At 46.4% G+C, this 26,325-nt stretch overlaps 1 protein-coding gene across 2 annotated transcripts in view; it reads right to left on the reverse strand.

Annotated features, from left to right (window-relative positions):
* Positions 1 to 26,325, reverse strand: part of DYM (dymeclin) — a 197,806-nt gene that overhangs the window by 105,129 nt on the left and 66,352 nt on the right. For both annotated transcript variants that reach the window (XM_072133157.1, XM_072133152.1), the window contains exons 11-13: positions 24,964 to 25,089; positions 15,993 to 16,106; positions 14,639 to 14,733 (exon numbers count right to left, since the gene is read on the reverse strand). In XM_072133157.1, the coding sequence (XP_071989258.1) occupies positions 14,639 to 14,733; positions 15,993 to 16,106; positions 24,964 to 25,089 (335 nt within the window). The remainder of the gene's footprint in view (positions 1 to 14,638; positions 14,734 to 15,992; positions 16,107 to 24,963; positions 25,090 to 26,325) is intronic.

The raw sequence follows: 26,325 nt of genomic DNA on the forward strand, positions 1-26,325 counted from the left end.
TGCAAGTAAATGTGCCCCAATGTTCATAGGAAGAGCACTTAAAGGAAATCTACAATCAGGATGAAGGATTGTAAACATCCACTGTCTTACTGGTGTGCACCCCCTCTGGCAGGATCTGCTCTTCTTTTAGTTTCTTATGCCCTGGATTTTACAAAAAAAGGCTTTTGAAATTATGCAAATGAGCTCGATGGGCTCCAGGGCTGCATTAACATCTATGGAGTCCGGAGTGCATACTGTTTTTAAGCTTTTTTAAAAAAAAACAAAAAAAAAACAAGGGCACTAGAAGCTCAAAGGAGAGCAGATCCTGCCAGTATGCCAGACACACACCAGTATGTCAGTGTGCTTGGTTTACAACCCTTCATCCTGGTGGTCAATGTCCTTTAAACATGACTAGGGATATCCAATTTTACCCCATTAAACTCTCAGCCCCATCAGGAAATGAAATATATTTCTATAATTTCCTCTTTTATGTGAAATTTCACCTGTTTACCTATAAAAAAGTACCCCTCCCAAAGTCATGTGAAAATGATGGAGAGATTTTACATGAGACGTGTCAAGTTAAGAGGCTGCAGGGAAATCAATTCAGACATAACTATCTTTGGTTCTATAGCACCTAGAAACATGCTTCTGGTGGCATAACTAAGATAATACTCTCATCTTTCAGATCACATTAGTGTTGTGGTTCAGAGATACAGCTATGTCATTACCTGCCTGTATGTCCACTTCTGTACCTCATATAACCACAAGCCCGTTGCGATCAGAAAGATAACATTCTTATCTTTAATACACCACCATGTTTCTAGGTGCTATAGAACTAAATATATGGGTGCCTAAAGTGACACTCCTTCTGCAACCACTAAATAGGACTCATCTCCGGCAAAACATGACTCTTCTCTGCTCATTATCATGCAACTGTGGATGATTTTTTGCTATAGATAAATGGGGAATATTTCACATAACAGAGGGAATTTTAGAAAGGAAATTTCATCCCCTACCTGGGAGTTTAACAGGGTAAAATCTGGTGACAAAACCCCTTTAAATCTGGGTAATTCAGGTCCGCCCACGATGCACTTGCAAACAGTTCTTCTCTAATTAAAGGGCCCAGGGGACGCTGTTAGTTGGGTGGGCCTTTAATAAAATATACAAATGTATTATGAGCAGACGGGTAATCTGAACAAAATCCCTAATCTGATAATCGCTCGCTGCGCCAATCTGCAATGTGCAGAATCTGAGACTTGTATTTCTACAGCGTCAGCCCCGTGTGATGGAGACTCATAGTCACAGCCGGATATTTGTGGCAGGAAAACGTGGCCGCAGCGAAGAGGAAAGAGAGCAGCGAAGGGTTAACCCTGCAGCGGCCGCAGACGACATGTGACACAACTGAGAAATGTCTGACGAAGGCGTCTCACCGCCGAAATTACCTCCGCTGAACAATCTGCAGACAAGCGGGTACAATCTCCGCTGCCTCCTTCCTGTTTCTGCAGTCGTTCTCATTACACCCCCCAAAAAAAACCTGATGACCGCGCCATTTCCCAAAGAGCAACAAAACACAAAAACCGTCTCACAGGATCCCAGGGCCTGGAGCTGACAGGGAGACCACGTATGCAGCAGGACTACGTTTGCGGTGGATTTCTGCCTATTTTGAGGACCTGGTACCAGATTTTACCCGATTAAACTTACCCCCTTCAAGTAGGGAATGAACTCTATGCTATAGAATTCCCTTTCCAGTGAAATCTTGCTAATAAAAAAAAAAATCTCCTCCAAAGTCACGTGACAATGAGCAGAAGAGTCACTTTTAGAGGCTACAGGAAGAGAGTCACTTCAGAACCCTCTATCTTTAGTTCTATAGCACCTAGAAACATGCTGGTGTCATGTCAAAGATAAGAATTTATTCTTTCTGATAGGGTTTGTGGTTCTGTGATCTACAGGCAAGTAATAAAAAATAAAATAAAAAAATATGTGGAAATCGGATCTTTATCTGCAGCTCGGATTTCCAACTATAGCTTTACCTGTCTCTATCTCATGTTCTGTTGCTTACAGAAGTACGAGATGTACCGTATATCCGCGAGTATAAGCCAAGCCACCTACTTTTACCACAAAATCTGGGAAAACGGATTGACTCGAGTATAAGCCTAGGATGGGAAATGCAGCTGCTACACTCTGATAAAATGTCCAGTAGTCTCCCCTCGTATATGAAATTGTGCTGAACAAAAATTGTGCTAAAAAAAAAAACTCAGCTTATACTTGAGTATAAACATGAATCTAGAAGATGAGATGCTTCACTTTAAAATGAAACCAGCAGCATGTTTCTAGGTGCCACCGTACCAAAGATCGGTAGTGAAGTGACACTCCCTCGCTCCAGCCAATAAACTTCACTCATCTCAGATAAAATATGACTCATCTCTGATCGTTATAACATGACTTTGGGGGAGATTTCTTTTCTAGGTAAACAGATGAGATTTCCCATAAGAGAGGGAATCCTAGAGGGGGCCGGCAGTTTAATAGGGTGAAGCCTGGGGACACGCACCTTTAAGCAGCGCATAATCCCGCTGAATTTTCTCTGTGAAAAATGATTCTGCTACATTATCCATAAACTATGTACAGACAGTCCCCGGGTTTCATACAGGATAGGGTCCATAGGTTTGTTCTTAAGTCGAATTTGTATGTAAGTTGAAACTGTGTATTTTATAATTGGAGTTTGTGTTTTTTGTCCCAGTGACAATTGGAGTTTCAAATTATTTTTGCTGTAATGGGACCAAGGATTATCAATAAAGCTTCATTACAGACGCCTTACAGCTGATCATTGCAGCCTGGGACTATAGTAACATCCAGAGAGCTTCACCAGAGGTCACAGGGGGCAGAGGGGTCCGTCTGTAACTAGGGGTCGTCTGTAAGTCGGGTGCCCCTAAGTAGGGGACCGCCTGTACTTATATTATAACGGCTGCAGAAGGAGGCGGCTAGTGACAACATTGTGGGGCTTATTTACTAAGGGTCCCAGGGATTTAGAACGGGATTGTGTCGCACGCGTTTAGAGTTTGGCGCATCGGCACCGGCTTTCATGCGGAATAAATCGGTTTGTGAACTCCGGAGGACCTGAGCGGGGGAAGCGACACATGCAGGAAATCGGGGGCACAATCTTAGTGAATCGCGGCAGATGTACATTCCAGTCGGACACTCCGGATTGGGTAACGCATCAGGACGGGTAAGTCAATGTGCCCCTGTATCTCCTTGTTCTGTGCTCCTATAGTTGTCCTCAGGAGGAGCTTCTAGGCACAATCTCAGGATTTGGTCCCGAGTCCTGGGGGGAGCAGAATAAGAGGCCAGTCACAGAATCCCCTTCTGGATACACTGTAGCAGCTTTCTGGGTGTTGTCCTCATCTTATCCAGTCGTCACAACTTCTACTTGTTACAGCAACTTCAGCTCCAACTTCCATTGTTCTCCATATCTGACCGGTTTACGGCAGGAGGTGCATTTGCAGAGGGCGCCACGGAGTAGAGCTCCACCCCCTGCTTAAAGAATCGAAAAAATCTACACTGCCCCCGGAGGCCGGATGGGAATAGCAGTACAATTATTTTTCAAAAGTCTTAATTTTTTTTTTTTATACATACATATAAGCCACTAAACTCCCAAAAATTCATTTCACATGACACTATAACCTACATGAAACGACGTCTCCTCAACGACTGCGGCAAGTACCGACATGACCCTCCAGCCCGACATCAAAGCCAAGAGAATGGCACAAATTTGCAGACGCTCCAATTTTCCATGCTAGACTGACTAATGCATGGGAATAAGCCTCTGAACAGCGTGTTTACCCAGGGAGGGGAGCGGATTGTCGCCGTGTCTCCCGGATCATCTCCTCCGCTGGCACAGCAGACGGTGCCACCTTGCCGTACGCAGGAAGCTGATCTGCTTACAAGATTGCAGAGGGCACCACTGGGTCAGCGGGCGTCTAATGCTGCCAACAGACGTCTGTCGTTTTCATATTTATGAGGACGCCAAGTGCCCGGGTTAAATCTGCAGCTACACAAGCGGATGATGACAATGGATACGCCGCGCGCTGATCCCGGAGCTTTCACTTCCAAAACAAATGATACATTTTTTTTTTTTTTTTACATTCTAATCAGACAGAACATTTACAAGTCAGACATTGGCGGCTCTGCCCTTTACAGGCGGCCGATCGTCCTCCGCTCATCCGAAGGATGCAGAGGGACGTCCCCTGTCCAGAGGGTGCAGACACACCAAGGTCCCGGAGGAGACTGATACTATACACAATACCTTATAGGTGCAGATTCTACTTCACTGAAACCCCAGCGATCATAAACATGGGGGGGGGGGGTCCCGGATTCCTCGCTCTGCCTGACCACTCTCCTGATAGATAAGGAGTGGGAGACCCCTTAACGTGTAGACATCATGGCAGGGGCTATCTGCATGGGGTGCGTATGGCAGTCGTTAAGGGGTCTCCCACTCCTTATCTATCAGGAGAGTGATCAGGCAGAGCGAGGAATCCGGGACCCCCCCCCCCCATGTTTATGATCGCTGGGGTTTCAGTGAAGTAGAATCTGTACCTATAAGGTATTGTGTATAGTATCAGTCTCCTCCGGGACCTTGGTGTGTCTGCCCCCTCTGGACACGGGGCGTCCCTCTGCCTCCTGCATGGGGGGTGTATGTCAGGAGATGCATAGGACCTGTCACCGATACGTCTCATGCTCCGCTCTCCACTCCCCTCCTGCCTCCATCTCACACTCAGGACCATCATTCCCATGATGTATCCAAAGGGAAGCCATGATAAAACATGGCGGCCGCACACGCATGCCCCCTCCCCCGCTGTATACGGTGAATGCACAGGCTCCGCGTTATCCTCCCTGTATCTTCTGGTTATTCGAGCCGTGGGAAAGCAGTAAAAGTTTTGGGAGAAAATAATGGCGGCTCAGCACATTTCTTTTTCGGGGGGAGATGTGTGAAACCGTCCGCACCAGCCCCCGGGGTCCTGCCAAAACCGCACTCCCCAGATATTCAGAGAAAAGGGACTTAGCGCCTTTCCGTGTTCTACGTTATTGGCCGCGTCATAGTGAACGCCGGGCGAGAAGACGCCACATGTCACCGAGCCGCTGCCAGCACTCACATTACATAGCAGGTAAGTAGCAGGGCCCCCCCTGTATGGTAACTTACGTCACCTTAAAGGGAATGTATGAGCAGTTTTGACAATGCAGACTGCAGCCAGTGATCGGTATTGTCCCTGGAGAGATGTGTAATCAGACCTTTGTGTATGTTAGTAGCAGCAGGACTGTGAAATATGGATTTCTATTCCAGGACTGTAGCTATTCCAAGTGCACTGGGGGATGTGTCCTCGCACTGCTGTGCTCTCTGCAGCCAGCGTTCTATAGTGTCCCTGTATTGAGAAATGTGTAATCAGAACTTTGTAAGTAGCAGCAGGACTGTGATATATGGCTTTATATTTGAGGACTGTCGCTTCAACAAGTGCACTGGGGGTGTGTCCTCACACTGCTGTGCTCTAAGCACAGATCAGCTTTACACCCCTCCTCTCAGTTCTGGGTACAAGTTACAGCAGGTTTATTGTTGAATACTAAAGAGCGGAAGAGAGTCTGTGGAGCAATTTAAGATCTAGAGTTCAGAACACAGCAGTGTGAGGACACCTCCAGTGCACTTGGAGAAGCTACAATCATGGGACATAACTCCATGTCACAGTCCTGCTGCTACTTACAACATATAAACAGGTAGGATTGCTTTCAATATTGTTCTTGATCAGAGATGTGCAGAGAGCACAGAGCACAGCAGTGTGCGGATAAACACTAAGTGCACTTGGAGAAGCCACAATCCTGGAACATAAATCCATAAATTTCCTTGTCCTGCTGCTACTAACATACACAACGGTATGATTACACATCTCTCAAAAGACAATACCCAACCTTGTCTGCAGTGAGCACAGCAGTGTGAGGACAAACCCCTAGTCTACTAGCAGAAGCTACAACCCTGGAATATAAATCCTTATTTCACAGTCCTGCTGCTACTAACATACACAAGGGTAGAATACACATTTCTCCAGGGACAATACCTAACGCTGGCTGCAGATATGAGGATCTGTTGAGCTGCTCTATGCAGAGAGATAAGAGCACAGCAGTGTGAGGACACACTCCCTTGAACAATCTTGGAAAGCTGGGTCGTGCAGGTTATGTCTCCAGTAGAAAGTATGGAAATGTCACTGTGTGGCTCCTATGGACTGATCCCATAATGTAGACAGCAGCCTATTATCACCCCCCTCCCCTGGCCTGGTACTTAGGAGCATAGACAATGACTCCCATCATCCTGGTGCTACATCACAAGTGTTATTACCCCATTAGCAGTCACCCGTGTAGCTCAGGTCTTACAATTACAATGCACGTGTCTGAACGAGCCCCGCAGCTTCCCACAACGCCCCCATCCAGTCCATATTTACCTACAAAACAAAAAAACGGCTAAATAATCGAGGTGAACCCCTCCAGACAATAACCCTTTGAACTCCGCACATAGAGAGTAAATGAGGCCTGGAAACGCTTCCGGCAATGTCCCCCGGAACAATGAGAGCGACCGGAAAAAGCGCTTCACGGCACAGAACCGCGGCAGACGAGGGGGTGAGCGCCTCTTACACGCACAATGCAGGGCGATTTTTAGGCATTAGTGGGCGTAACAAATACAGGTGGGTGCAGGACCGGCATCAGGGCCGAGTCACCCCTCTCCAGGCTGGGTGATGGGCAGAAAGGGTTAATCGCCGCCCCCTCTTCTGGCTAATTTGCATAATTGTTGATTTTAGAAAGAAGGCGGCCATGAACAAGAAATATAAGAAGTGTCAATGGATCGATGAGTAAATGTCCCAGGTTCATCATGGTGGATTTTGATGTTAGATTTACTATAATGTAAACATACTGTTTACAGGATGTTAACATTGCACTTACATAAACACAAAGTAGATGAATGTAAATGCAATGTTCATACAATGCAATCAGGACCAGGTTTCAAATGCTACGTGTGAACGCGACCTAAGGGTTAGTTTACACTTTTGGAATTTGATATTACAGGCGGTCCCCTACTTAAGGACACCCGACTTACAGACAACCCATAGTTACAGACAGACCCCTCTGACTTCTGGTGAAGCTTTCTGAATGCTTTACTATAGTCCCAGATTGAAATAATCCGCTGTAAAGTGTCTGTAATGAAGCTATATTGATAATTCTTGGTCCCATTGCAGCAAAAATAGTTTAATCTCCAATTGTCACTGGGGCCAAAAATTTTTTGTCTGGATCTACAATGATAAAATATACAGTTTTGACTTACATACAAATTCAACTTAAGAACAAACCTCCGGACCCTATCTTGTACGTAACCCGGGGACTGCCTGTACTTATTTCAAAAGTAAAATTGGCAACATTCATGCTGCCATCTGCTGCACAATCTGCATGGAATCTGCAAGAAAAACTGCATGTTTTCACCGAGGCTTCGTTCACACATTCTGTCCGGATTCTGTTTCAAAATGCAACATAGACGGAACGGGGAGGAGCTTGCATGGAAATAATATGAAACAGTGCGTTTCAATGGAAGCGATCAGACTAAGCACCGCCCACATACATTTGCAATGCGCTTCTAAACGCAATGTATACAGAATGTGTGAATGCAGCCTTAACATGAGTTGAAACGCTGCAGTTTTTAGGTTTTAAATTGCAAGACAAATTTGGTTCCCGCACAATATGAGGGAGGATGGGGGCCAGGGGGCCACAATATGAGGGAGGATGGGGGCCAGGGGGCCACAATATGAGGGAGGATGGGGGCCAGGGGGCCACAATATGAGGGAGGATGGGGACCAGGGGGCCTCAATATGAGGGGAATGGAGGCAGAGGGGAAAGAAAGTGGCCATAATGGGAGGAGGAGGAGGAGGAGGAGGGTGGGGGTTGGGAGGGGGTTAGTAGTAAAGAAATCTCAGATATTATAAGTTTAGGGAGATAAATGGGGGATGAAATTAAAGGGGGGGTATTATATGTTGCTGGGTTGCATTAGGGGGTATTATATAGGTCCACAGGGCAGATGGCCACGAGAAGAAGGAATTATACTATGTGTCGGCCATTAAGGTTGATATTATACTATGCAATGGGCGGAACAATGGGTGTCGTTTATGAGAAGGGGGGGTTTGTCCCTCTTTCACTACCAAAAAAAGTTGGGGAATATTGCATTTACACTGTGTTACTAATATGGAAACACTATTTAAACAAAATGTAAACAATATGTAAATGCAACACAAACCGTGTAAACTCGACAACAACACAATGTAAACACAGTTTAAACACAATACAAATACAATGTATACATCATGTAACAGTGAGAACTTAACTTTAACACAACGAGTGATGGTTTCTGTCTGATGGTAAACCCCTTAAAGGAAATTTATTAGCTCTTATAAGTCTGCAGGTAACAACCTCAGCTCTGCTACATCCCTGCAATATACGATAAGCAGAGATGACACAGAGGGTGAACACTCGCCTCCTGCTTTTCCATGGGTGGAAGCCATATCCAGGGCATGAATTCATACTTGGATACTTTGCTGGGGGATTAAAAAAAAAATTAAAAACACAACAAAAAAAACGTGAAAAACCAAGCTGAACTGCGGTCGTGCTTGGAGGAGCTGTCACAATGGCAAAAATGTAAGTACATAAGATGTCAATTTGTTGGCGTGAGCACCGCGGGGAGACTAAACTACTCTCCTTTCAAAGGAAAAGCCCCTGTGCGGGTAATGAGATCAGCGCGCTGGCATCCGCCACAATCTCCAATCTAAATTGAGCAGAAAGAATACAAGTAATGACAGGCTGTAATCCGGGCAAACCATTACACTTCACACTGAAGCGGGTCAGGCCTGGACTGGCCCAATAACAAGCTACAGAAACACCAAGTACCAGCAAGTTCATCCACTGCCGGCGCTGGCCCGGTGCTGCGGCGCCCTCTGATGGGCAGTGGTGGCGCTGCATGCACTTTACAGATCACCGCTGTCCCATCATGTCCCATTAAGGATCCAGACACACTGAACGTAAACTGATCAGACGCTCAGGTTGCGTTCAGACATTGCGTTTCAGCTGCGTTTTTTAGACGTAATGGGGCAGAGTTTGGACAGATTTCATTTGCGTTTAAACTACGGCGGATGCGTTCCGGAATGAGCATCAGGAGTTTTTGCATTATTTTCATGCCAAATGGGTGGTGCTTCAGTGGAAACGCATAAGACAAGCCCCCTCCCACTGCGCTTGAGCTGTGTTTATAAACACAACTCAAACATGACGTGTGAATGCGGCCTCAGGCTCGGCACGATTGCATAGGTTTCCATTGAAAAGCATGAGATTGGTAACCAGCATCTGACATGGAGTTTTCTGCATTGGAATCCACAAAGAAATACCGGCAGCTGTGGGGGCCCTGCGACTACCGGCAGCTGTGGGGACCCTGCGACTACCGGCAGCTGTGGGGACCCTGCGACTACCGGCAGCTGTGGGGGCCCTGCGACTACCGGCAGCTGTGGGGGCCCTGCGACTACCGGCAGCTGTGGGGGCCCTGCGACTACCGGCAGCTGTGGGGGCCCTGCGACTACCGGCAGCTGTGGGGGCCCTGCGACTACCGGCAGCTGTGGGGGCCCTGCGACTACCGGCAGCTGTGGGGGCCCTGCGACTACTGGCAGCTGTGGGGGCCCTATGACTACTGGCAGCTGTGGGGGCCCTGTGACTACTGCCAGCTGTGGGGGCCCTGTGACTACTGCCAGCTGTGGGGGCCCTGTGACTACTGCCAGCTGTGGGGGCCCCCCCGAGAACACTGGAGACTGTGGGGGGCACAGTGCCTATTGTCCACTATAATTGTCCGATCACTAGGCACCATTATTGGTAGAGGTTCTCCGGACATTTGTCGTCTTCCTCTCCCCCATGTAAGTAACCGTTCCCTGTTCCCATTATCTGCGCTTCTAGAAAACATGCGGAGCATGCAGACATCCCGCATCCACAGATAAGACTGCCGGATACAGCGCTATTCATTACACCACCAGACACCCGGCGCAGGGGAAGCGCCACATTAACCCCTGAGCTCCTGCTATCACCATGTGCCACCACAACAGCTCTGGGCCCTCCTGCCATTATTCCTCCTGTCAGTCATATTACAATCTACATCAGATCTGAGCCTCCCCGACTCCCTCCCCAATACTGATCTCAGACACCAGTATCCTGCATCAGGTGGATCAGTATGAACAATGCTGAAGGTTCAGTCCCATCCGTGGACATATCGAAATAAGCGTCACCAGAGGGGAATGTCCCCCCCTTATTATGCCTGCACAATATCAGAGGGACTGCTCCCTACAGATGATGGAGATTAATACACAGATATGAGCTGTTCAGAGTCTCTGGAAAGCTGGGTGATGCACAATATCTTCTATGTGGGATAAGGGCTCTTTGTTATTTCCGGATTCTTCATTCGATGTTGGGGGCTGATGATCGGACGCTCGCTCTGATGAGGGTAATGACGGTTGCTCAATCTTATGTAACCAGAACCCAAAGAAGCGTCGCAGCAGCTCCCCTGTAGACACAACAAGATCCTCTCCTCCCACCCATCTGCATCTGTTTATTAACTTGTTTAGTTCAATGACTTCTGAAGAAGCTGCTGATCCGATGGAACACTGAATGGTGACGTCTGAGTCCTCACATGACAAGCACCGGGGGGCAGTGAGGCGCATAGAGAGTATGGCAGACGCCAGCGATGCAAGGACCCAGGTACAGGAGAGGCTTATACCAATAACCCTCACCCCCTCTAAGACATTGTACAGGTATAAGAATCAGACATGATGCAAGGACCCACTTACATCATACATGGCCAATAAGGTGCAGCTGAGGCTGGCATCAATCACCCCCTAGACAAGACTAAAAAGTATAAGATTCATGATGCAAGGAGTCCCCGCATTCCCGCCATGTTGTACTATCATGTTCTCTGTACAGCGCAGTGGTGATGCAGGACTATGATGCTCGAACTCCATTGGTTGATCCACGGAATGCAATATAAATATAAACTTTTCCTTAGAATACATGGAATAAGTAATGAGCTCAAAAATCTAAATTCACAGCCAGCTTATTGACTTCCGTGTCCCATATTTTGTGGGGAATTTGTTCATATTTTACACACGGCATAAAACTTGGGTTTTCCACGAGTGGAAAACAGATGCAGAAATGTGTGAATGAACCTTTAAAAAGGGAACTGACCCCCAGGTTTCCCCCCACTAAACTAGCAGCCCCCCCCATCAGGTCAGCGATGAAACGTCCTTTCTAAATTCCCACTTATTTGTGAAATCTCACTCACCTATAAAAAAAAATATCCTCCAAAGTCAAGTGAAAATGAGCAGAGAAGAGTCAGATTTTACTGCAGACACCACTATATTTGGTTCTATAGCACCTAGAAACAGGCTGCTTGCGCCATATTCAAGATAAGAATCTCATCTTTTAGATCACACAGGATCAGGGGTATAGAAAGTTTTAAAATCTGGAGCTACAGAACCAGAAAAACAGGCAGTTAAATACCATGTGAGCTGAAGATAACAGCAACTTCCTGGCTTTTTTAAAGGAAATCTACCACCAGGATGAAGGAATTGTAAACCAAGTACACTGACATACTGGTGTGCACCCCCTCTAGCAGGAACTGCTCTTCTTTAACCTTCCTATATGCCCTTGTTTTTAAGAAAAAAAGGCTTTAAAATTATGCAAATGAGCCTCAGGGACTCCAGTCTCCATTGAGCCTGGAGCTGCTTAGGATAATTTGCATAATCTGAAAGCCTTTTTTTTTTTTTTTTTTTTTTTAAACCAGGGCATGAGAACTTAAAAGAACAGCAGATCCTGCTAGAGGGTGTACACACCATTATGTCAGTGTGCTTGGTTTACAATCCTTCATCCTGGTGGTAGATCTCCTTTAAGTATCCCCTTTAAGCCCAATGTGATCTGAAAAATGAGATTCTTATCTTTAATATGACACCAAAAATAGTTTTTAGGAGCTATAGAACTGAAGATGGGGACATCTGAAATGACTCTCCTCCTGCAGTCACTAAACTTGATTCATCTCTGGCAAAACATGACTCTTCTCTGCTCATTTTAACATGACTTTGGAGGGAGATTTTTTATTTATTTTTTTTATAGGTAAATGGATGAGATTTCACATAAAAGAGAGAATTCTAGAAAGGACATTTCATACTCTACCTGGTAGTTTAACGGGATAGTTTCCCCTTTAAGAGTAACTTCTTCTGAAGGAGCTGCAGAGAATGCAGTGCAGGTATCTGCAGGACTGTGAAATATGTGCAGCATAGGAAAGAATCTGCCAGACTTGTAGGGTGCCCGGCCGGCTCGCCCTGTGGGCACATACAGACTGAATCCTTTTTCCGTTGTGTATTTGCTCGGCCGGCAGACGCGCTCATAAATACCGGCCTATTTCCAGCGCTTGATAAAGTGACGCTGTTTGATCTTCTAAACTGTGGGGCATATGACCTTAAACAGAGGGATGGAAAACTTTGGTTCTCACGTGCCAAGATCCAGCACACGTGGTCCGCGCCTCGGTGGGCGTTCAGTTCCCAAGAAAGGAAAACTTCAGCCGTGCCAATTTAAACATTGGAAAAAAAAAAAAAAGAAACGAAAAAAAAACTCTGGAAAATTCTCTCTTTTTCAACACAGGATTTTGTTGGTAAATTAATTAGCGCGACAGAAGTAACGATCAATGGATCCGGGGGCCCGGGAGAAGTGACAATTGTCTGCAGGCCGCGGTCTGATCGTATGGCGGGCGCCAGTGACATCAATGTAACGCTGCAGGAATTACTGTACCGCAGTAGGACTGCACAGAGCGTCTACAATGAGGCCACGTACCGAGATTTACAACAAAACGCCGCGGGCAGCAGAATCCCAAATGTAACAACATTTTTGTTTTGTAATAATTATAATTTATGGAATTCCTCTGTTATTCCTCCTTGAAATTGAAGAATAAACTCATAACTGTATAAGCTCGTCATTGTCCAATCAGAGGCAGGGACCTTACAAAGGGACATTGGAATCACCCAGTTGTCAATCTATTTATACATATCCAGGAGGAATAACAGAGGAACAGCACAATCTGCTTCTTTGATAACAATTCCCGGCAGAGGATCGGCAAGCAGCAGATCACCAGGCTGCTCCCTAAGGTCCTGTTCACACACGGCCTTTGAAATTCGTTTACACAGAGTGCCAACCGCGGCCGAACCGAGCGCCAACCGCGGCCGAACCGAGCGCCAACCGCGGCCGAACCGAGCGCCAACCGCGGCCGAACCGAGCGCCAACCGCGGCCGAACCGAGCGCCAACCGCGGCCGAACCGAGCGCCAACCGCGGCCGAACCGAGCGCCAACCGCGGCCGAACCGAGCGCCAACCGCGGCCGAACCGAGCGCCAACCGCGGCCGAACCGAGCGCCAACCGCGGCCGAACCGAGCGCCAACCGCGTCCGAACCAAGTGCCAACCGCGTCCGAAGTAAAAGTCAAATATTTTTTGTGAAATCACAGGAATTGAGTCTCGCTGACAAGTGGGAGTAGTTGACGCCTGTCCCCCCAGCGGCACCCAGTGACCCAGCATTGGGTGCCATGTTATATGCAGTGACATGACCACTGGGTGCTGCACCCCTCAGGTCTGGGATACTCGAGGTGACAACTCTCAGCGGTTACCCTTTCTCTATTTTTTTTTTAAAGGTCTTTTTTTTCCATTTTTATTATGAAGCTCACAAATCTCTATTCTGTTATACAAACAGACGCTGCGCTTCGCCTAAACACTATAAATCCGTTTTATGCGCCCTTCCCCATTGTAGCTTCACTGCAGGGTTGAGTAAACACTGTAAAACTCCGAGGCTGGAGATTTAGGACTTCTCTAGGTCCGAGGAATTCTTCAGGGACCTAACGATGTTACAACACGACGGCCTCCAAAAACATCGCACTGTAACCCAAACATGGGTGACCCCAGTACACGCAGGAACCATCCGGATCTGGTCCAGTGGCCGGATACGTGATGGACATCAGAGCCACCTCTATGGGGTGCACATAATCCGCTAGTAACACTTCAATAAGGACTTATTTTTTAGGGGGATTTTGGGATAGGTCCCATTGATATTAATGGGAGGGGGAACAAAAGCAACGTTCTAATATTCTGGGGAATAGCCTCTTATATGGTATCTGTCAAAATACGGTGTGTACCCTTAAAGGGAAAGAGCCCCCTTCCCCACAGTCCGGGGCGGCCCAGAGCCCCCCCCCCCCCCCCCCAACACAGTCCGGGGCGGCACAGAGCCCCCCAACAGTACTATTAGCCTCCCCAGGATAGAGCATGGGCAGTGGGACCCCCATACTGGTGCGAGCCCCCATACATACTGCAGTACCATGGAATTAGCTTGTCAGGGCCCATGTTGAATGAAACGTATTAACAAATGATAGTTGATACATATTGAAGGGGGGTCTCATTGCCACTAAAAGATGGAGCATGGACTCCATGGCATGGAGGTGATGTCCCAGCAGCCGTTCCCTCCCCAATTTGATCATACAGATAGAGGGTAACAACAACACATGGGGTGACCCCTCCACAATACCTGATGATCCTCTGTGCCGCGTACTGGTGGAGGGAGCGGAACTGGGCCGACATGTTGGCCAGAGCTGCCAGACAATTGGTGTGAAGATACTTGTCCTGCAAGGAGAAAATCACTTGATGACTCAGTTTTAACATTTAAATTTTTTACATTTTCAATATAATCCAACACCAGCAGGGGGAGTAGTTGTGCTACACCATAATTTATACTCCAAAACCTCTTTCCCCCATAGGTCCTACAACCAGTTCAATCATATATAACGCTAGGATTGCCTACATCCCCTCCTACTACACATCGGGGGTCATTTACTAAGGGCCCGAATCGCGTTTTTACGTTGGGTTACACAAATGTTACCGTTTTGCACCGAGTTTCCCTGAATTGCGTGGCTGGCGGAAAACCTGGCGCATTCGGAGAAACCGCCGTATTTTTTTTTTTAAAAAGTGTCGCTTGACACTCACTTACCTGCACCCTGCCTGGCGAACTTCAGTGAACTCCGATGGAATTCAGCACAGCAGCAACACCTGGTGGACGTCGGGGGAACTACCTTAGTGAATCGCCGAAAGACCCGCATCCTCCGCAGAGAACGCACCGCTGGATCGCGAATGGACCGGATAAGTAAATCTGCCCCATCATGTCTTCAGTGAGGAGGTGAAGTCCTGGAGACAGGGACTTCTAGGACCATAGATGACTATGATTACAAGAGTCCGGGTCCCAGGTCAGTGTACAGTCTGGTCACTATGGCCATCATCCCATCAACACCCAGGCTCATCCCTCTGTCTAACCGCTACATTACTGTATCTTCTTTCCAAGATTTCTCTAGTGCTGCACCAATTTTCTCGAATGCACTTCTCCGGGAAAATCAGGATATCTCCAAAATCTGCCATTTTGATTTGCTAAACCTCTTAAAATTAAATTAGAATTGAGTATTTTTTAGTCATCTGTGTCGAATGTTTACCAAGAAGAAAGGACCGGCCAATGACCCTTCAGATGGATTTATTGGGCAAGGCCTCGTCGGAGATTAGGTAATGCGGTCACGACGGAATTTGAGCAGTTACAATTCCCTTTTTTTTTTTTCTGAGGAATTTAATCTGAATTTTGGGCACCGAGGACGGTTTTTCATTTTAATTAAATATGTGAGGAGCGTTGATGTCACTAAAATCACAGATTCCAAATATTTGCTGGCTGCCATTGTTGGCCTCTCCTGGAGGAGGAAACATAAGCTCCTCGAAACGTGCACCCAGCCTGAGTCACAGTGGAATATTTAGCGCAAGTTCACGCAGGACCCGGACGTCAAGAAGTGTCACATGCTAAATAAATCTTCATCGGACCCTGACGACTGCCCGGTATAATCACTCACCCGTGTGCGGGTCATATTGTACTGAATGGTTCTGATCACCACCAGAATGAGGAGGCTGCCCAAAGAGATCTCAGTCAGCACCCGCTCCGAATACCACGTGATGTTCTTCAGAATCTGCAAATAAAGCGGCATCATCAGGGAAGGGAAATGAGAAGAGCGATTTTATAATTAACACACAGACACTATCTTAATTAAATTGGAGTTGATGAGGTTTAACCCCGAGGTATTTCTTGTATTATCCTCCAGAGCTGCACTTACTATTCTACTGGTGAAGTCACTGTGTACATACATGTACAAAGAGAGGATGAAACTCAGTATCAGTACAGGATAAATAATGTCATGTATGTACACAGTGACTGCACCAGCAGCGGAATAGTGAGTGTTGCTCTGGGGTATAATACAGGATGTAACTCAGGATCAGTACAGGATAAGTAATGCCATGTATGTACACAGTGACTGCACCAGCAGCAGGATAGTGAGTGCAGCTCTGGAGTATAATACAGGATGTAACTCAGGATCAGTACAGGATAAGTAATGTCATGTATGTACACAGTGACTGCACCAGCAGCAGAATAGTGAGTGCAGCTCTGGGGTATAATACAGGATGTAACTCAGGATCAGTACAGGATAAGTAATGTCATATATGTACACAGTGACTGCACCAGCAGCAGAATAGTGAGTGCAGCTCTGGAGTATAATACAGGATGTAACTCAGGATCAGTACAGGATAAGTAATGTCATGTATGTACACAGTGACTGCACCAGCAGCAGAATAGTGAGTGCAGCTCTGGAGTATAATACAGGATGTAACTCAGGATCAGTACAGGATAAGTAATGTCATGTATGTACACAGTGACTGCACCAGCAACAGAATAGTGAGTACAGCTCTGGAGTATAATACAGGATGTAACTCAGGATCAGTACAGGATAAGTAATGTCATGTATGTACACAGTGACTGCACCAGCAGCAGAATAGTGAGTGCAGCTCTGGGGTATAATACAGGATGTAACTCAAGATCAGTACAGGATAAGTAATGTCATGTATGTACACAGTGACTGCACCAGCAGCAGGATAGTGAGTGCAGCTCTGGAGTATAATACAGGATGTAACTCAGGATCAGTACAGGATAAGTAATGTCATGTATGTACACAGTGACTGCACCAGCAGCAGAATAGTGAGTGCAGCTCTGGAGTATAATACAGGATGTAACTCAGGATCAGTACAGCATAAGTAATGTCATGTATGTACACAGTGACTGCACCAGCAGCAGAATAGTGAGTACAGCTCTGGGGTATAATACAGGATGTAACTCAGGATCAGTACAGGATAAGTAATGTCATGTATGTACACAGTGACTGCACCAGCAGCAGAATAGTGAGTGCAGCTCTGGAGTATAATACAGGATGTAACTCAGGATCAGTACAGGATAAGTAATGTCATGTATGTACACAGTGACTGCACCAGCAGCAGAATAGTGAGTGCAGCTCTGGAGTATAATACAGGATGTAACTCAGGATCAGTACAGGATAAGTAATGTCATGTATGTACACAGTGACTGCACCAGCAGCAGAATAGTGAGTACAGCTCTGGGGTATAATACAGGATGTAACTCAGGATCAGTACAGGATAAGTAATGTCATGTATGTACACAGTGACTGCACCAGCAGCAGGATAGTGAGTGCAGCTCTGGAGTATAATACAGGATGTAACTCAGGATCAGTACAGGATAAGTAATGTCATGTATGTACACAGTGACTGCACCAGCAGCAGAATAGTGAGTGCAGCTCTGGAGTATAATACAGGATGATCTCCTCCGTGGATGTTACATATTTGTTATCATACACTTCTTGGAATTACCTATAACTGAGAAGTATGTAGGAGGATGGTGGCTCTGGATGTGTAACTCCAGTGCTGATTACTCCCCAGTCTGGGGATCACTATTGGATATCCGAACACTTTTATCATGGAGAATAATGGAGAGCAGATTCCGTCATCCAGCACTAGACCTGAACACGGCCAAGTCTCCCGTCCAACATTACAAGTCAAACAGTCCGGGATCAATAATATGAGAAGCAGATGGCAGATCAATGGCCGCCCATGTGCTAATCCCGTCTCCTGCCTCCCCTCCAGTACAAGTCTCTCCCTGTAAATCCCCACATAAATGAGCCGCTGCCTAAAAACTATCTATTTATTGTTGTGAAACACGAGTGAAACCGATCCAGCGGTAAATGCCTGTCCTCTCACTGCTGTGCTCTGAGCTCCTACACAGCCCCTTTAGCAGAGGATATGGACATGGTTCAGTCAATATAGAGAGCACAGCAGTGTGAGGACACGCCCGGACCCCCCTTCCCATTGCACTTGGAGAATCTACAATCTAGGAATATAAATCCATATTTCACAGTCCTGCTGCTACTAACAACATACACAATGATTGTATTTACACAATATTTAATGATTGTAATTACACAGCTCTTCTGAGACAATACCAAACAATGAATACAGGAAGCACAGAGTACAGCAGTATGAGGACATACTGCCATCTACAATCCTGGAACACTAATCCATATATCACAGTCTTGCTGCTACTAACAACTGTCAGGATTGGACCACTGTGGGAGATGGAACTAGCCGACACCTGGGAGCAGAGTCTAAGTGGCACCTGGTCTTCACCAGAGCCCGGCACAAAGCGGGATGGTCTTGCTGCGGCAGGGTGCCACCAGGCCGTTCCACGGGTGTAACTAGTCCGCGGTGGCAGCTGAGGTCGTGGTACAGGTACGGCAGGTGGTCAGGGCAGGCGGCAGAGGTGCAGAGTCAGGAAACGGAGCTGGAGATCAAGGCTGGCAGAACAGGAGCAACGTCAGGGTCAGGTCCGGGGTCAACAACAGGAAATCAAGCAGAAGCCGGAAGGGAAGCTTTCTCTATGGTGTAAAGCTCAGATCCGGCGGGGATAGATGGGAGCCGTTGGTTTATATGCAAACCTGGAAGTGACTAGCGCCAATCAGCGGTGCGCTGGCCCTTTAAATCTACGAGAGCCGGCATGCGCGCCCTAAGAAGCGGGAAAGCGTGCATGGCCTAGCAGATACGGGAGCAGGAGCGTGGAGACGTGAGTGAGGGCCAGGACGGGCAGCACCACAGAGAGGGACCCCCGTGACAACAACATCCACAGAGGTATAATTACAGGTAAAGGTATGGACACAACCCCAGTGCATCTAGAGAAGCTACAATCCTGGAATATAATACCATATGTAACAGTCCTGCTGCTACTAACATACTCAAAGGTCTCAATGCATTTACATCACTCAATAGACAACACCAAACATTGCCTGCGGTGAGCACAGCAGTGTGAGGACACAGCCCTGGTGTACCTGGGGAAACTACAATGCTGGAATATAACACAAAGAAACACATAAATTATACAGCTCTCCAGGGATCATACCAATCACTGACTACAGAGCAAAGAGCACAGAGCACAGCGCACAGCAGTGTGAGGACACAGCCCTGGTGTACCTGGGGAAGCTACAATGTTGGAATATAACATAGAGAAACACATAAATTATACAGCTCTCCAGGGATCATACCAAACACTGACTACAGAGCTAAGAGCACAGAGCACAGCGCACAGCAGTGTGAGGACATGTCCTCTTGTGCACTTGTATGAGCAGTCCTGCTGCTACTAACAACATACTCAGAGATGTGTAATCAGACCTATGAGTATGTTGCTAATAGCAGCAGGACTGGAATCCTGGAATATGGATTTGTATTCCAGGATTGTAGCTTATAGACATATACTGTAAGATTTCTGCTTGCTGTCAGTGAATGGAATCATCCTTATTTGCTATTAAATACAAACTTAAATACAAACTGTGTAGGGATTGTGTCTCATATGACTAACGATACAATATACTTAGATATTCTGGAATGTGGCTCCCAAACATCACAGGGACGTGGTCTCATAAAGCCAGCAGACAGCTGCCGCACGGTTTATGGCTCCTATAAAGGGGGAATGTCTGTGTCGGCGGCGTTCACACAGCACATTCTGCGCTGCGCAGGTTATTTACACTGTTTGTCTTCTGCTTGTCAGATAGACAGGGCTGCACATCACATTCACCGCTGCTTCCCCCCCCCCCTCAACCTACAGTGTCTGAGGGTCCAAATCCAGAGAAAGATTTTGTAAAACCTGGTGGAATAATTTTGGGAATGGGAATTCTCTTATATGTGTTACCCATGGTCTCCTTCCTTCTAAAATCAGTGTTTAAAATTATGCAAAAAAAAAACGTAAGGGTCCTGGGAGAAGGGGGGAGTTAACAGAGCCCTTCTGTGCTGTAGGTTCACAGGCTGTTACAACGAGCAGAGCAGGTCTCATTTCCTTCTGCTGCTAGATTACACAGACAGAAGGAGGGAGACCTGTTCTGCTCATTGTAACAGCCTGTGAATCTGAAAAACTGGGGGGGTTCTGGTAACGTTCCCCAGAGACCTTTTGCCTCATTAGCATAATTGTTAAAGTTTATTTTAGAAGGAAGGGGACCATGGATAACAAATATAGGAAAATTACAGTACCACAGTCCCGGTGCCTGGATCTATGAGTAATGCCCCTGGTTTATCAGGATGGATTGTGATGGTAAAATGGAAAAAAAAATGAATTTAGATTTAATTTTAACTGAAGAATGTCCTCACACTGCTGTGCTCTTAGCTGACTGCCCCTCCCCTTTGCTCTGACAGCTACAGGAGTCATCTGGCTGAAGACTACAGTACTCAAAGGGCTGAGGCTGTGGAGCAGTTTAAAGTATAGAGACCAGAGCAAAGCAGTGTGAGGACACCCCCACAGGGAGCTCTACACTGTTCTGTATGTTTGCAATGGGCTCCCTCTAGTGGTTACTACAGGTACACAAAATTCTATTATATAACCAAACAAAACATAGAAATGAAATCTCTGATACCCCAAGCAGGTAATGGCCGAGGGGGTCATCAATTAGTCTATGTCCACACAGCCGCCATATTGAATCAAGATTTTCCAACGGGAAAGTGGTCATGTTTCACATCCAAGAAGAAGAGAAAAGTCCCAGAAATTGATTGTCACAATCAGATCCATACTGGGAGGGAGGGGGGGGGGATAAGATAAGTAATTTCCCCTTTTATTCCTGAAATAAAAGGGGGCGCTGGGACTTCGGACTCCCCCTATGTATATATACACTTCCTGTGGCTATGGATCGGACTACAGCCGTGTCGGCTCCTCCTCTCTCACTACCTGCTACCACTGCTGGAAATTTCCATCCAAACTTTCAGCTATTTTAAGAAATGATCCTTTAATCCTTTCACAGGAGAACATAATTTTCCGACCGCCTTCCGAGCAGCACGTAGAGTGGAGAGTGACATCTCCTAATTTCACGTAACAATCAGGTGTCTCCGGGAAGGAACATTCGAGGAGCCTCAGCAGTAAATTACACAACTCAAGACATAATTTATTTTCCGAAATAAAAAACTGATGAGTCTTGAGTCCCACACACTTAGCATAGCGAGAAACGGCTCCATAATGGACGGCCGTGAGAGGGTGAACAGCTCCAGTGTCAATCCTAAAATGGGGTATCCTTATGGAAGAGAAGATAAAGGAAGGAAGAAGGAAGAAAGGAACAGAAGAAAGGAAAGAGTAAGAAAGGAACAGAAGAAAGGAAAGAGGAAGAAAGAGACGGAAGAAAGAATGAGGCAGGAGAATGATCAATAGAAGGAAGAAAGGGGCGGGAGAAAGGAAGAAGGCAGAAAGAAAGGAAAAAAAGAAAAAGGAGGGGCGAAAGAAGCAAAAAGGAAAGGGGAGAAAGAAGCAAAAAGGAAAGGGGCGGGAGAAGGAAAAAGGAAGGGGGCGAAAGAAGCAAAAAGGAAAGGGGCGAAAGAAGCAAAAAGGAAAGGGGCGAAAGAAGCAAAAAGGAAAGGGGCGAAAGAAGCAAAAAGGAAAGGGGCGAAAGAAGCAAAAAGGAAAGGGGCGAAAGAAGCAAAAAGGAAAGGGGCGAAAGAAGCAAAAAGGAAAGGGGCGGGAGAAGGAAAAAGGAAGGGGGCGAAAGAAGCAAAAAGGAAAGGGGCGAAAGAAGCAAAAAGGAAAGGGGCGAAAGAAGCAAAAAGGAAAGGGGCGAAAGAAGCAAAAAGGAAAGGGGCGAAAGAAGCAAAAAGGAAAGGGGCGAAAGAAGCAAAAAGGAAAGGGGCGGGAGAAGGAAAAAGGAAGGGGGCGGGAGAAGGAAAAAGGAAGGGGGCGAAAGAAGCAAAAAGGAAAGGGGCGAAAGAAGCAAAAAGGAAAGGGGCGAAAGAAGCAAAAAGGAAAGGGGCGAAAGAAGCAAAAAGGAAGGGGGCGGGAGAAGCAAAAAGGAAGGGGGCGAAAGAAGCAAAAAGGAAGGGGGCGGGAGAAGGAAAAAGGAAGGGGGCGAAAGAAGCAAAAAGGAAAGGGGCGAAAGAAGCAAAAAGGAAAGGGGCGAAAGAAGCAAAAAGGAAAGGGGCGGGAGAAGGAAAAAGGAAGGGGGCAGGAGAAGGAAAAAGGAAAGGGGCGGGAGAAGGAAAAAGGAAAGGGGCGGGAGAAGGAAAAAGGAAAGGGGCGGGAGAAGGAAAAAGGAAAGGGGCGGGAGAAGGAAAAAGGAAAGGGGCGGGAGAAGGAAAAAGGAAAGGGGCGGGAGAAGGAAAAAGGAAAGGGGCGGGAGAAGGAAAAAGGAAAGGGGCGGGAGAAGGAAAAAGGAAAGGGGCGGGAGAAGGAAAAAGGAAAGGGGCGGGAGAAGGAAAAAGGAAAGGGGCGGGAGAAGGAAAAAGGAAGGGGGCGGGAGAAGGAAAAAGGAAGGGGGCGGGAGAAGGAAAAAGGAAGGGGGCGGGAGAAGGAAAAAGGAAGGGGGCGGGAGAAGGAAAAAGGAAGGGGGCGGGAGAAAGGAAGAAGGAAAAAGGAAGGGGGCGGGAGAAAGGAAGAAGGAAAAAGGAAGGGGGCGGGAGAAAGGAAGAAGGAAAAAGGAAGGGGGGGAGAAAGGAAGAAGGAAAGAACAAAGGGTCGGAAAAAAAGAAGGAAAGAACAAAGGGTCGGAAAAAAAGAAAGAATGAAGAAAGGGATGGGAGAAAGATAAAAGGAAAAAAGGCATAGGAGGAAGGAAGAAGAAAGGGAGAAAATGGCGAGAGGAGCCTTAGCAGTAAATTATACAACTCAAGCCAAGATTTATTTTCCAAAATAATAGGGTGATACAACTGGAGCCCCCCACGGGCTCTGTCATGGAGGGCCATGAGAGGGTGGACGGCTCCAGGTAAGGGAGAGTGGAAATATTGCTCCACCCGCCATATAAGAAAGTGGGAGTAATGAGAAGAAATCTCTGCTATCTCCAGTCCCAGTAACCTATTGCCTGGGATATCCCATAATGTAATCACAGACAGAAAAAGCAACAAAAGTAAAAAGTACTAAACACAACCCCATGTGACGGCCACTAAACTGCTGATTAATTTGGGGTTGCTTTTTTCTAAATCCGTCTTCCCGTTCACAAGATACGGCCCTCGGAAGATTATTTATGAATTAGCGCCAACAGCAAAGGGGGTGGTACTAGATGTAGACACGCCCCCAGGTTACCGCCCACTAGGCTAGAATGTGCTAATTCACAATTATTTGTCTAATGGTCAGATCTTGTGAGCGGTTAGACGGATTTACAAAAAAAAAAATAATAATAACTCACCGAATATCACCAGGGACACAGAGCGCATCACATGAGGGGGGTCATTTATCATTTGTACTTGATCCTCTTTAAAGGAAATCTTACATGATAAACCAGGGACATTACTCCTAGATCCAGGCACTGGGACTGTGGGATCTTCTTATATCTGTTATCTATGACCTTCCCTTCTCATAGCTCTGGAGGAGTGTTAAACTGTGCAAGAGCACAGAGGGGCTCTGGTAATACCCACGATACCATTTTGGCTCATTAATAAAATTATAAAACTTGATTTTAGAAGGAAGGAGGTCATGCATAACAGATATAAGAAGATGAGAACAGTCCCGGTGCCTGGATCTATGAGTAATGTCCCTGGTTTATGAAGATGGATTATGACAGTAGATTTACTTTAAAAGGGTTTACTAATCTTCAAAAAAAAAAAAAATAATTAAACTCATTTTGGGAACGAATTGAAAAAAGAAACACTGTATTTTAGATTTTAAGATGCACAGAAAGCAGAATATGTAATAAAAAATTTTTGGGAAATATAAATAAAAACAACTAACAATGGTATCATTAATAAAATCTTGTTTGGTAAGCGGGATTAAAGGGGTTAAAAAAAAAAAAAAAACATGTGCACAAGGAACAATAAAATAATAAGTCATTAGTGCTCCGCCCCCTACTGGGTGGAGCATTGCATTATAGGAAGCACTAAGCGATCAGCCAATCACAGGCTGAAGCAGTGGCCCGGTCCAATATTTTACTGGCCCTTCGCATCACGTTTCTTTTTATTGGTTGACCAGTTAATGTCATGTTCCATTCTAATTCAAAATGATCTGGGGGGGGGGGGGGGGGGACATTCTTATTTAGAATGGGGAAAGAGGCTTACACATTTTAGTGCCTAGTGGTCTCAGATATACGGACCAACTGATCAGATGATAGTATTAGGGTAGCACGGTGGTTCAATGGTTAGCACTACAGCCTTGCAGCGCTGGGGACCTGGGTTCAAGTACCAGGGTCAACATCTGCAAAGAGTTTGTATGTTCTCTCTGTGTTTGCATGGGTTTCCTCTGGGTCCTCCAGTTACTTCCCACACTCCAAAACATACTGGTGGGTTGATTAGATTGTGAGCCTCATTGGGGACTGGGATTTGGCAACTTCTGTGCAGCGCTGCGTAATCTGTGTGCGCTATATAAATAATGGAATCATTATTATTATTAACAGCAGCAGCTCCCGGCACCATGCAGTGGCCAGGGCAGGTTACTGCGGACTGGAGAACAAACTTTGCGACACTACTGATATTTTGGCTTCTTACCACTTCATGGATCGATCGGTTGAAGCCATCGTCCTCTGTCAGGATGAGGAGGATGATGAGAGACATGTAAACATGGTGGGAGTTGCGTTCCTCTACGTGATACAAAATCTCCAATATTGGCAAAACCTGTGGAAAAGAAAAAGCAATCAGCAATAGGGAAGAATAAGGCTTTAAGAAAAATGAGCAGTGTTTGGTGATGGGGAGGGAGCATTGAGGTCATGTGACCACTGCAGACCCTCACTGGCCTCAGCAGCACAACACTGAGGCCAGTGATCGATAGAACGTGTATTAAGACCCTCACTGGCCTCAGCAGCACAACATTGAGGCCAGTGATAGAGAGAGCGTGTATTAGTGCAGCCTCAGTTTTTTATCCTTTAACCTCAAGGAATTATATCTCATATTTCAACTTTTTAACATTAAAAAGGTCTTTCCTCTGACGTTTACATTTGATTTCCTTTACTAAAGTAAAAACCCGGGATAAAAGTGCTGACGCGTTTCGCATTAGATTAGTGGCGCTTACACACTGCAGACTTGAAGGAAATATCCGTAATCCGCTTCACAGGGCGTCAGCACTTTATCCAGCACTTTTTTTGAGGTCTTACATAAAAGACTTCATAAAGCGTTTTTTGGGGGGTTTTTTTTGCTATTTTGCTGAAATGATGGATTTTGGATGTCATTTTTTTTATTTATTTTTTACTTAAAACTTAGAGCAGAAATTCACAAGTGGAAAACCAGTAATTTTCTGCATCTCAGAAGTGAATAACAGAGGACAACAGAGAAATGAGATACAATGAGTTGGGGTCCACATCAGGAGTAAATATTGAAAAACCAATTCATGTTTCAGGGATAAAATGGGAAAGTAAATCCTAAAATGGGGTATTCATATAGGAAGGAAGAAGGGGGAAGAAGGAAGGGGGCGAGACAAAGGGACGGAATGGTGCGAGGGAGAAAGGGGAAGGTGGTGGCACAAAGAATGTGGAAGGGGCGATACAAAGGGGGGAAGGGTGCGAGGGAGAAAGGGGGAGAAGGGTGCGAGAGAGAAAGGGGGAGAAGGGTGCGAGGGAGAAAGGGGGAGAAGGGTGCGAGAGAGAAAGGGGGAGAAGGGTGCGAGAGAGAAAGGGGAGAAGGGTGCGAGAGAGAAAGGGGAGAAGGGTGCGAGAGAGAAAGGGGAGAAGGGTGCGAGGGAGAAAGGGGGAGAAGGGTGCGAGGGAGAAAGGGGGAGAAGGGTGCGAGAGAGAAAGGGGAGAAGGGTGCGAGGGAGAAAGGGGGAGAAGGGTGCGAGAGAGAAAGGGGGAGAAGGGTGCGAGAGAGAAAGGGGAGAAGGGTGCGAGAGAGAAAGGGGAGAAGGGTGCGAGGGAGAAA

Source organism: Engystomops pustulosus, chromosome 1 (assembly GCF_040894005.1).
Source record: "Engystomops pustulosus chromosome 1, aEngPut4.maternal, whole genome shotgun sequence".
Taxonomy (NCBI): domain Eukaryota; kingdom Metazoa; phylum Chordata; class Amphibia; order Anura; family Leptodactylidae; genus Engystomops; species Engystomops pustulosus.